Source organism: Cebus imitator, unplaced genomic scaffold (genome assembly GCF_001604975.1).
Source record: "Cebus imitator isolate Cc_AM_T3 unplaced genomic scaffold, Cebus_imitator-1.0 Scaffold98, whole genome shotgun sequence".
NCBI classification, from domain to species: domain Eukaryota; kingdom Metazoa; phylum Chordata; class Mammalia; order Primates; family Cebidae; genus Cebus; species Cebus imitator.
The window spans coordinates 1,885,695-1,898,299 of record NW_016107413.1 but is presented as its reverse complement, the minus strand read 5'-3'; the positions used below and the strand labels follow the sequence as shown (position 1 = coordinate 1,898,299).

The window sequence follows — 12,605 nt, the reverse complement described above, 5'->3', positions numbered from 1 at the left end:
TCATGTCACACATGAGTATTTTATGTACGTTTTTAGTTTGGTTCAAATAAGTATATTCATACAGTTACTTAAAACAGTTTTTGTCCTAACAATCCTTCTTTTTTCTTTTTGGAGAAAAAAATAATTGTTTGATTAATATCATAAATAGCATATTTGCAAAACAACTTCACTGTGCCTCAATTACTTTTTAGCTGAAGGAGGCTGTCCAGATACCACTTTCATTGAAGATGCAGTTCATGTGCTCTTAAAAACTCGGCGTATTCTCAAGTGTTCTTATCCATACGGATTTTTCTTGGAACCTAAAAGCACAAAGAAAGAAATTTTCGAACTAATGCAAGTAAGATATTTTTTAATTACATTTAAATGGCAGCAGTTATTAGGAAAAACTGAGTTTTTCTTTTTTCAAACCACTTGTTTTATTTAATGTGGGTGTGATTAGTAAAACAATTTTCTTTTCATTTTTTAAATGGTTTTTAAATAAAGGAAAAGTTACCAGTAATAAACTGAAATTTTCTTTCTGTTTAAATCTGTCACACTTCAGGTCTGAATGGCCTATGAGTGATGCAAACATTTACTATAGCATTTATGTATGTCTTTTAAACTAGTTCAGGTTTGAAATCAGACATATTTCTGATGATGTAGTTAAGAATTTTAGCATCAAAATGAAACAAGCCACATTACGTACAAGATGAGAAATTTGCTGTTTACCAGTTTTTTTTTTTTTTAATCAACTGAAAAAGTTATAGTATTTAAAAAACAAAAACACCTAAGCCAACTGGCATCACTATAGCTAAATAACTTCATTGTACATTTCTTTTCTTTTGAAGCCACTAAACTTTTTCTTGTTACAATTTTCATGTCATCCCTTTGAACTGTCCTCTGCTAATTTATATCCTACATTTCATCAGGGCTCAGTATTCATTTTCTCCATAAACTCTTCCAGACTTGCCCTGATTACTGATTACGTGATTCAAATTCCTTCAGCACTTTTATATAGTCTGCACCGTGGCATCATGCATTTGCTCATATAGTGCATTGAAATGTATTAGCTTTTTTCACATAAACAAATTATAAATTCCTTGTAGACAGCTCCTATACTCACTACTACTTTGTAATTTATACCAATTTCATTTCTATAAATGCCTATCAGATGAGTGCTATTTTTTTAAATTTCACATGATTTTATATACAATCCCTCTTTCTCTTTTGTAATCTAGAAAACATGTACAAAATAGAAAATACATTACATAGAAAGTTATTTCAAAATTTGAACTAGTTTCTTACTTCAAAACAGTTAGATTTAACTGAGAAACCACATAGACTCTGGATTTGCTATTGATTAACCTATGAAACCTGTGATCTTTTTTTTTTCCTCTGCTTGCTATAGACAGACCTAGAAATGGTCACTGAAGACCTTGCCCAGAAAGTCAATAGGCCTTACCTTCGCACACCCCGCCACAAGATCATCAAAGCAGCATGCCTTGTTCAGCAGAAGAGGCAAGAATTCCTGGCATCTGTGGCTCGGGGAGTAGCTCCTGCAGACTCACCAGAAGCTCCAAGACGCAGGTAAAAAGGATGTACACTGTGGAAATCATCCCCTCTCCAGCCACAAATGCCAGCAGTTTTATTTTTTTATCCAACTAAGTTTCATATTCCTGGAAATTACTTACACCTAAAATATCGATAGCTGATAAAAATATGTTAACTCTTTTTTCGTGATTTTTTTTCTCTATACTATTTCTGTTTTTCGTTATTTTTTATTTGTTTATCGGGTAGTGCCTCAGACTAAATTAACCTAGGTTAATTTCACATTTCAAGTGAACTCATAATTAAGAGTATTCTAATTCATCATTTCTTTTTTTGTTTTGTTTTGTTTTTAGAGTGAACATGATTGCTAGTCATTTCAAGTATGTAATATATGTTGTGATTTGATAGTTATAAACTTCTTATGATGCAGAATTTGGAAACTTTGCCAACTTGTTATGGTCATATTTGTATTTTTGTGTAAAGAAGTTGTGAAGGAAAGAGAAATTTAATATTCCTAGTGATCCAAACTCACCCACTAAAGATCAGTTGAGTTATGGTTGTTTTATTTTACCCACTCATACTACTTCTGTAAATTGAAGCATACTTTCCTATTTATAATAATTATAAACATTAAATGTTCCTTTGGCACTGTTTTACATAAATACCTTTGATCCATTTTTTATATAATATTTAGGAGTAAATATATACTTGTAAAATAAAAATAGAAGCAGTTATAAAATACTTTGTTATAACATAGTAATTTTTATTTTTTTATTTTTTTTTTTTGAGACGGAGTTTCGCTCTTGTTACCCAGGCTGGAGTGCAATGGCGTGATCTCGGCTCACCGCAACCTCCGCCTCCTGGGTTCAGGCAATTCTCCTGCCTCAGCCTCCTGAGTAGCTGGGATTACAGGCACGTGCCACCATGCCCAGCTAATTTTTTGTATTTTTAGTAGAGACGGGGTTTCACCATGTTGACCAGGATGGTCTCGATCTCTTGACCTCGTGATCCACCCGCCTCGGCCTCCCAAAGTGCTGGGATTACAGGCTTGAGCCACCGCGCCCGGCCGTAATTTTTATTTTTTGATCACTTTACGCAAATATAAAAACTTAGAATTTGAAATAAATAATGAAATTATCATTTTAATTCTGTTTTAATAGTTGATCTACCTTGGTTAAGCAAGTTCCAAGAGGAATTCAAAGTAGTGTTCAAAGGGCAAGGATCTGATTGTGTATACTTTGTAGTACTGTTATTAAATCAAATGGTATGTTTAATTTCTTTGTAGCTTTGCTGGTGGAACATGGGATTGGGAATATTTAGGATTTGCATCACCAGAGGTAATTGTTTTATGGGGTTTTTGTTTTGTATTTTTTCTTAGTGCAATTGTGCTTGCATTTGCATCCTTATCTATTCTAAATCCTACTTAGGTTATCAGCAATGCCCTCTCTTTCTTTTATAACTAAAATGCCTTGACAGAACCTACATTTAGCTATTTATGTGGTATTGGTATATCATCACATTGTTAAATGCATTACTCTTTTATTGTTTTTAATTACTGAATAGTCAGAATTAAGGCAAATTTACAATATACATTTTTGAAAAAATCTTCTAATTTGTTAATAGACAATTTCATTTATTAGAAATGCATTTCTAGTTATAATATTGTTTTAGTCTGAAACTATTAAAAATATAAAAGAACAATCTTTTTTTAAAGTTAATGCAACGACCTGAGGGAATTGATTTATAATCAGTTGCTAAAGTGGAAAACTTGACATTAATAATGTGTATGCAGAAAGAAGTGCTTTGCTTGGTTGCTTTCTGCTTATCTGTAAGACTTTCACACTCTTCTTTTTTGTTGTTGTTGTCATTAATATACCGTTTTAAAATACAGAAGGTCTGAATTACACTGCAGATAGCAGCTGTGGCAAATAAAAATAAGACAGAGTGAAACTCTTAATCGCAGAACTGTTTTCTGAGATTTAAATTGCCACTGTCACTGTTGAGTCTGATTTTAAAATGGTTTTAGCAGTTCTCTGTACTTCTCTCTTTCCATCCTTGCTCTTTATTAAATAAACAGTATTTGATGCCTATATTATGATAACCCTTCAACTTAATTTTTTGAAGGGGACAGGACAAATGATGACAGCTTTGTTTGTAATGTATAACCCATTTGTTATCTGCAACTGAAAGACAATGAAATTGATTATTATCCAGGCATGACTGTGGCTTATTTAAATCGGATACTTTCTCTTTTCAGTTGCTGAAGATACTTGCAATCACCTGTGGCTTTTGTGTTGGTAGATACATCCAAAAAAAATATTGACTTGAAAAAAAAATTGTGCTTAGAGCTCTGATCTGGAAATTTTAAATTTACTTAAATTATTTAAAATTGTGATATATTAATGAAATTTTTATTTTAAAACAGTGAACCTTTTTCTTTATCTGATCCTGTACTATTATTATTTCTATGTTATAATATATTTACAGCTTCAGGGATATTGTCGCGAATTTCCACCTAAAAGGAAGAATAAGCAAACTGAAATTATTGAAAAAAAAAAAAAAAACTAATGATTTCAGTATTTTAAGGTAAAAACACAATTTAGCAAAAATAAAACCTTCATCAGTGTATTCATAATCATGTATGTATATCACCTTAAAGCTTCTGGGTCTGACAGGAACTTTAGGAATCCTGAAATATTTGTCCTTGAGTATTGAGGGCCTACCAATATGATTGTCACTTTATCTTTTATGAATTGATAATTTTTTATAAATTATTTACTTTTAGTTTTCTTTAGTCCTTAACATATTGAAACACTAGGCTTTTATGTAAACCTTGTTGCAGATATAAAGAATTACTACACATTGTGAGACTTTCAAATTCTGCATGTGTACGACTATCAAGTAACTGCTAAAATTATATTTTTTAAAAATAGCTCTTTGCCTTAATAAAGACTGTGAGGGAAAAAAAAACAACGTTACCAACTCCAGGATACTTAGGTTGAATTTTTTTTTTTTTCAGTGAAGTTAATTTCATTTTATTCTTTTCAATTTAAATTGAGTCTGGCAAGCATAAAATTTTTTTTTATGCTACTTTAAAGGCAGTGGAGCTTAGTGAAAATAGCATAAAGTCTGAGGAGCATCTGAATTCAAGTTCTAAGAGTAAGTTATTAGATCCTAGGCTATATTCTTTCTTAATTTCTCATCTTTACAGTGTGGATGGTGTTACCCCATGGAAGTTCTAGAAGGATTAAAGCATCTCATTAAGTCAGTGACAAAATTGCAATTATTACTTAAAACGCCTTCTTACAGCTTTTCCCTCTATAAATACTAGAACTTTTTAGTCTTCTCTGTGTCCTTAACATTCTCAAACTACTTGGAGTATACCGACTACACCCTTTTAATATGCATTCTTGAAGATCTTAGGAATCCTTGGAAACTTTCAGAAAAATTTTATTTTATGAGAACAATATTTTTAATCATGTTGCATCATGAGAGAATATCATCTGAAGAGTTTTCTGTCAGAACAATTAGAAATACAAGTTTCTTTTGCAGTTTCTTTTAAATGGTTTTGTTTTCTTAAATTGGAAATATGTATAGTCTATGGTAATAGTTTCATTCATAACTTTATACCATTATGAATTTTACAAAGTAAGCAAATTATCCCTATATAAACCTTGAATTGAGATAAAATTTTCTTTTTAGACACCATTTTTGTCTAAGAAATATATGTAGTTGGTGTTCCTCACTGGTCTATTAAGCCTTGATGACACAAAATAAGTTATCAGTTTGAGTTCATGGGCCTCTAGGAAGCTAGGAAATGATGCCCCAGCTCAGCAAGAAATTTTAAAGAACCTGTATAAACCCTCAGGGCACTTGGAGTATCTTTCATTTATTAGTCTCTAACCTAACAGGATGCCTCTCCTTCTTATTAAGAGTCCAACTACTTATATAAATGAAGGAGTTCAAATAAATGTCACCAGAGTGGTATGATGTGAAAGTTTTATTTGTGATGTAAAATTTGTCTTCACCTACTCCTAGTACTTTCACAATATAAGCATATTGAATATTCTAGGGTAACCAGGATAATCATAAAGTTGAGTGTCTCAGTGTTTATCACAGAAAGACACCGTAATGATTCTCTAAATTAGCCCTTTTATGTTAGTATCATGTACCCTGGCTGCCTCCCTTCCCCTTCCCTCCATTCCCCTCCCCTTCTCTTCCCTCCCCTCCTCTTCCCTTCCCTCCCCTCTCCTTTCCTTTTCTTCCCTCCCCTCTCCTTCCGTTCCCCTTCCCTCCCTCTTCCTTCCCTTGCCTTCCCTCCCTTGCCTTCCCTTCCTTCTTCTTCCCTTCCCTCTCTTTCCCTCCCCTCCCCTCCCTTCCAATCCCATCCTGTCCTGTCCTATCCCTCCTGTCACTAAAAGTACATTTATACCCAGGTAATAGCAGATGGTTCCAAGTTGTACCCTCATGATAGCAAACTCTCTTTAAATATTGTCACAAATGTAAAAGAGACTGAGGACATCTGCCTAAGTCTGTGTTCATCCCATATGCTAAATGGAAGACATTTCCCCTGCCTGTGTTGTAAATAGCATCACATATTGGCTTATAAAGAAAAGAAGCCAAATAATCATCTTATTTTAAGGCTAATCTAACATTTGACTTTTAATCTAGTCATTTGATTTGTGAGTGTTGTATGTAGTAGTCCCAAAGAATAGAAAATCCAACAATCTGGCAAGTACTTAAGTGTGTGCTCTTTTTTATTTTTGTTCCTTTTTTTTCTGTTACATATATCCCAGTCACTTTTTTTTTTTCTTTTGAGTTGGAGTCTTGCTCAGGTCGCCCAGGCTGGAGCACAGTGGTGTGATCTTGGCTCACTGCAACCTCTGCCTCCCAGGTTCAAGTGATTCTCCTGCCCGAGCCTCCCAAGTAGCTGAGATTACAGGCCCCGACACCACGCCCAACTAATGTTTTTGTATTTTTAGTTGAGATGGGGTTTCACCATGTTGGCCAGGCTGGTCTTAAACTCCTGACTTCAGGTGATCCGCCCACCTCGGCCTCCCAAAGTGCTGGGATTACAGGCGTGAGCCACTATGCTCAGCCCCAGTCGCTTTTGTAAAACCACTTTCATGTCCAAGTGCAATGGCTCACACCTGTAATCCCAGCTACTTAGGAGGCTGAGGCAGTGGGGATTGCTTGAGGCCAGGAGTTCAAGACCAGTTTGAACAACATAGCAAGACCCTGTCTCTAAAAAAGAGAGAGAGAGAGAGTAATATGATTGTGGTATTAATTGTAATAATTAGATAACAAGATCCTTGAAATCATCAGGCATATGAAATAGGGCTGTTCTAATCTAGCATTGGGGCTTGCAAGTATTCCCATTTATCTAGGCAATTGTAATGACTGTTGAAAACTTTTTTTTTTCCATTTTACCTTTTGTGTTTCCTTGGCATGGCAAAACCTGATGTTTCAGCCAAGTGATTTTATAATATGTGTATAAAATCACAAACTTTTTCCTATGGAAAAAAAGTGTGTGGTTTGTTTTATTTGCATTTTAAAAATTGCATGCTCTCTTGTATTTTATAACCTTTGGTTTATGCAGGAATATGCTGAATTTCAGTATCGGAGGAGGCACAGACAACGTCGTCGAGGAGACGTGCACAGTCTGCTCAGTAATCCTCCAGAGCCTGATGAGCCAAGTGAAAGCACTTTAGGTAAACCCTTGGGTTGTGTATGGTTTAATCCTGAAGCTCTCCTGAATTTATCCTTCAAACTGGCTGATGTAAATGTTTATAAAACAGTTTGTCATTTAGATATAAATATGCAGATGCTTCTATTGTGATAGGATAAAGAAAATCAGAGGAGTTAAGAGCATGGGCCGTGGAGTCAGGCAAACTTGGATTTATTACCCCATCTCTGCTGCATATTAGCTGCGTAACTTAGTCAATTCACAACGTCTCTAGGGCTGTTTCCACATTCTAAAAAACCACTAATAATAGTGCCACCTTATAAGCTCATTGTGAGTATTAAATTAGATAATGCATCTAAAACACGTAAGCACCTAGTGAGCACTCAGTTAACTGTAGTATTGATACTGTTTTTGTGTTCATATATTTGTCTCCTAGCCTTAGTTGTCCTGTAGACATTATTTAAGAGAGAGAGAATTTCTGGCATTAGAGATATTAATTATTCAACCTTTATTATTAAATTATTAAGTGAAAATATTATTAAGTGAAAATCTTCCAACTATAATGTCAGGATCAATGGGACTAAAGATTTGCTTTTCAGACTTTTGTAATTCCCAAATTATTTAATTTTAAGAAATCTAAAAATGAAAACCCTTTTTTAGTTATTGCTTAACAAAGAAGGAGAAATGGATAGTAACACTTGCATTTATGAATAGAACCATATAGACTGCAAGCAAAAATGTAAAAACGTCAGGCATGATGATTCATGCCTGTCATCCCAGCACTTTGGAAGGCCAAGGCAGGCAGATCACCTGAGGTCAGGAGTTTGAGACCATCCTGGCCAGCGTGGTAAAACCCTATCTCTAATAAAATTACAAAAATTCGCCGGGCATGATGGCACATATCTGTAGTACCAGCTACTCAGGAGGCTGAGGCAGGAGAATCGCTTGAACCCAGGAGGCAGAGGTTGCAGTGAGCCGAGATTGCGCCACTGCACTCCAGCCTGGGTGACAGAGGCTTTTTTTAACCTTTACTCAAAAAAAAAGGGAAAAAGTCATGGATTAGAAGTGATAGTGTCATATATATGTTACTGCTCATGGTAAGACAAATATGGATGAGAAATCCTAGAAAGATTAAGTGAACATGTCACCACAGGTTTTCCCCAGCACTGAAAGAGAAATTGCCAATTTAAACAACCAGGTGTATGTCTCACTTGTCACTAAATTGTCTTTGGTACCAATTGCTTTGAAACAGATATTCCAGAAGGCGGCAGCAGCAGCCGCAGACCTGGCACATCCGTGGTAAGTTCTACATCTATGAGTGTACTGCACAGCTCTTCCCTGCGTGACTACACCCCTGCCAGTCGCTCTGAAAACCAGGACTCTCTTCAGGTAGCCTTTCTGAGCAGCCTCATTGCCTATGCTTTTGCTCTTTCTCTGTTGAGTGTGGTTTCCTGTTTTTATTTTCATTGCTTTCCTGTTTCTTCCTTCCATTCTAAAATCTTTGTTCTAAACATGGGCTGCAGGAAAAGATTTTACCATATTTTAGATTTATTTTAAGGTAGGGTTTTTTTCCTTTTGCATGGGCACAGAGAAAATTATAATAAGATTTTAGTAGATAAAATAATTACTCTGTATAAATAGAATTCATAATCTGTTGGTAAAGGAAGAATGATAAACCTGATTGGGTTAAATCAGTTTTTTTTTAGTCAAATTTTAAAGTGGTTTTGCTTTCTGTTGCTTCAGGCTCTGAGTTCCTTGGATGAAGATGATCCCAATATACTTCTTGCAATACAGTTATCACTGCAAGAGTCTGGGCTGGCCATCGATGAAGAAACTAGAGACTTCCTCAGTAATGAAGCATCCTTAGGTGCGATAGGCACTTCTTTACCTTCCAGGCTGGACTCTGTCCCCAGAAATACAGATAGCCCTCGGGCTGCATTGAGCAGCTCTGAGCTTTTGGAACTTGGTGACAGCCTCATGAGACTAGGAGCAGAGAGTGACCCATTTTCAACTGACACCCTCAGTTCACACCCTCTCAGTGAGGCAAGAAGTGATTTCTGTCCCTCATCCAGTGACCCTGATTCAGCTGATCAAGACCCCAACATCAATGACAATCTTCTTGGCAACATCATGGCTTGGTTTCATGACATGAACCCTCAGAGTATTGCCCTGATTCCTCCAGCAACTACAGAAATTAGTGCAGATTCCCAGCTCCCCTGTATCAAAGATGGGTCAGAAGGTGTGAAGGATGTGGAACTGGTGCTGCCGGAAGATTCAGTGTTTGAAGATGCCAGTGTCAGGGAAGGTAGAGGAACCCAGATGGAAGAAAATCGTTTGGAAGAAAATATTCTGACTGAGGAAGCAGCATCTCAAGCTGATGACAGTGGTAATGAGGTGGCCAACAGAGTAGATGGTTCAGATGTTTCAAGTCAAACACCTCAAACCTCAAGTGACTGGCTTGAACAAGTACATTTAGTGTGAACTGCACACATCTGGGCTCTAAATGAATTACAGTTATAGATGGTATGCTAGGTGGAGTATGCTTGATAGGGACCTTGATTCACTTAATTCCAACTCAGTGATAAACCACCACCATTAGGGTTGAATACAAAGGAGTTCCCTTGAATGGTAGCTTCATTTTTTATTTTAACCTTACAGGGAATTTCCTTTGTACTTAATTGAATAGCTTTTCCCCTTTCTGCTGACAAAAAGAAGAGCAAGAGAAAGAGAAATAAAAATGAAATAAATAGATTGTATTCCACATTTTAAGAAAATGCAGTCCTCTATTTAGCCTAGGGTTGACAATACTTAAATTGAACATTTAAACTAAAGGCTTACTCCCTAATCTTTGGGTGGCTTTCCTTTAAAAACAAAAAAAAAGTTTTCTTCATTCTAGAAATTCATTTTGGATAGATCCGATAACATGTATGTTCTCAATCTCTTTGTGCTCTTCTGTAACTTCCTTTCTTCCTTTTTGTCTAAGCAATGTGAATTGAAGTCTCTTTAGTACCACATCTACCACAGTGTAATTAGTTTTAATTTTCACATGAAGCAAAGATTTCCTTTCATGTCTATTTACAGTCCAATTGTGCCAAACTCTGACTTGTGTGCTGACTAACAAGGCATTTAGGTGTGCAGCATCCTAGAGTGCTCCAGGGCAGTGTCAGCGTTCTTGGGAGTCAAAGGTGCCACTCAGTAGCAATGATAGTCCAGAATTACATGGGTTTTTGTTGCCGTGGAGACTGCATTTATATAAATGTAGCCTGTAGCTTAAGTTAACTAAACCTAATGCTGCTGTTAAAAAGTTTATTTTAATATTAAAATACAGTTGATTAGCAACAGCGGTGCTGTATTTTAAGAGACACTTTATTGGAAGTGCAATCATAGTTATTTGTTTTCACAATTTTACAGTGCATTCTAATTACTAATGGGTGCAATTACTTTTAATGGTAGGTGTTTTATAAAATAGAAAAAAAAGTGGAGTTTTCATGAGTTATAGTAAATCCCACGATTATTAAGAAATTCAGTAAAACATCCTGCGCAACATGTTACCGTGCCTTTGCCTAACCTAAATGGATAGTTGCCAGTTAAATAAGTGAGTAATTCAAATTTCAATGTCTCTTCTGAAGTAACTATGCTATGAATTGCAAAGACCTCCATAAAACCACCCATGGCCTTGCTTTTACAGTAACAACTAAATGTTCAGTTTGTTTGCCTAACTAGCAAATGCTGACATGTGTTTGTTCTATTGCACAATACTCACTTGCTGTGTGATTACTGTTTAGTGTTGAAAAAAATCAACTTCCTAGTTATCAGTGTCTACTGTGAAGAAAATACTGGTCTTAGTTATAATTAAGATACAATGGTACAGTGTGTAATTAAAACTAGAGTAAACTGTTGGAATGGCTGTTTTACTTACATATTATCAAAACTAGCGTAACATAAGCAGAATAGGTAAGTGCAACACTCCATTTAGTGTTTTGCCAAATTGTTGCCAGAAATCTACAGATACCAAAATTTCAGTTCTGAGTTTGTACAGGCAAGTCCTGGACTGGGTAAAAAGTTATATGAGTATTATTATCCACAAGTGATGTGATTATGGTTTTCGATTACTTTTTTTCCAAACCCTGCTTTTGAAATATGCTTATACTTAAAATCATATTGCTAGGACACTATATTAGCATATTTAATATTCCCCAGATCCTCTTAGGATAAACTGTGGGAATCCTCCTATGCCAGGCCTATCAAAGGTCCACATTAGTTTTTATTTCTCCAGTGATCAGAAACATTGATATCAATACCTATTAAAGTTAGTGGGGGGAAATATTAACTTTATCTACAGTGTATTACTGTATATTAAACTGAAATAGTCCATAAAGGATTTTTTATGAATTTATTTTGGATTAAAAATATCAACACCAATAAGTTTTTAGACCAAGTTGTAACTTTTCCAGTATAGAGTCTTTGCATCACATTGAGGCATCTTGCACAGCTGCAGTTAAGGTGAGAAAGAATGCTCTGTGTGAAGATAGCGTACAAAATGGGTTCCGGTTTCCTTGCACCTTGTGCAGTATCCTTTATTTCTGTGCTGTTCTCTTCTGAGCATGAAAAATGATGATTATCCAATTTGTATTTCCTTGGTACATATTTTAAAAACAACACAGTCATTGACTTTACAATTCAGTAATGAAGTTTGGCAAAGCCTATTTTGTAAACAAGTTAATTTTATAATGTAAAAAAAAAAGTTAATCTAACCTTGACTTGTTATTTGCACTTTCATAGTCTATACTTGATACATTCCCACTTTATATACAGTAGGATTCTACAAACGTGTAGATGTTTGGCCAAATGAATGCTGTTAATAATATGTAAAATTCTTTGATTAAACATTTATTACTTAAACTACTTCCATTTTGTCTCATTACATTGTAGACTTTGTTTTAACCAAGTCAGAAAGCTGATTTTCCTCAAATTTAAATCCATCCAGTGTGATGGGATCAATTTGGTTCTCACATGTAATTGATTAGTGCCTAATATTTTTACACTAGCCACTTACTGAGCATTTTATATCTCAGTGATAAATACAAAAACACTGCATGACAATGTGTTAAAACATTATGACTTCAGTGCTCATTTTGTTGATGTCACTGTAGCTTTCAGGAGAAAAATGTTATTACTTTTTCTTGAAATCTAATAGAAATACACAGAAAAATAAGATATGTTTTGTGAAATTGCTTAGGAAAGAAAAAAAAAATTTATGCCATTTGAATAAAAATGCCTGCTTCTCTGTCACTTTATTATTGTGTCCCTTACGAGTTACCAAAATAACCCATGACATCTGATCTTGCGGGTGCTTCATGGGGTCTGCCAGTGATAACCATTTAAAGCAGTG

At 35.2% G+C, this 12,605-nt stretch overlaps 1 protein-coding gene across 1 annotated transcript in view; it reads left to right on the top strand.

Annotated features, from left to right (window-relative positions):
• Positions 1-12,118, top strand: part of ANKIB1 (ankyrin repeat and IBR domain containing 1) — a 171,239-nt gene extending 159,121 nt beyond the window's left edge. Inside the window, exons 17-22 of the mRNA XM_037741345.1 lie at positions 192-337; positions 1,388-1,566; positions 2,813-2,864; positions 7,127-7,238; positions 8,466-8,602; positions 8,957-12,118. Coding sequence (XP_037597273.1) covers positions 192-337; positions 1,388-1,566; positions 2,813-2,864; positions 7,127-7,238; positions 8,466-8,602; positions 8,957-9,694 — 1,364 coding nt within the window. The 3' untranslated portion in view covers positions 9,695-12,118. The remainder of the gene's footprint in view (positions 1-191; positions 338-1,387; positions 1,567-2,812; positions 2,865-7,126; positions 7,239-8,465; positions 8,603-8,956) is intronic.
• Positions 12,119-12,605: the final 487 nt, after the last annotated feature.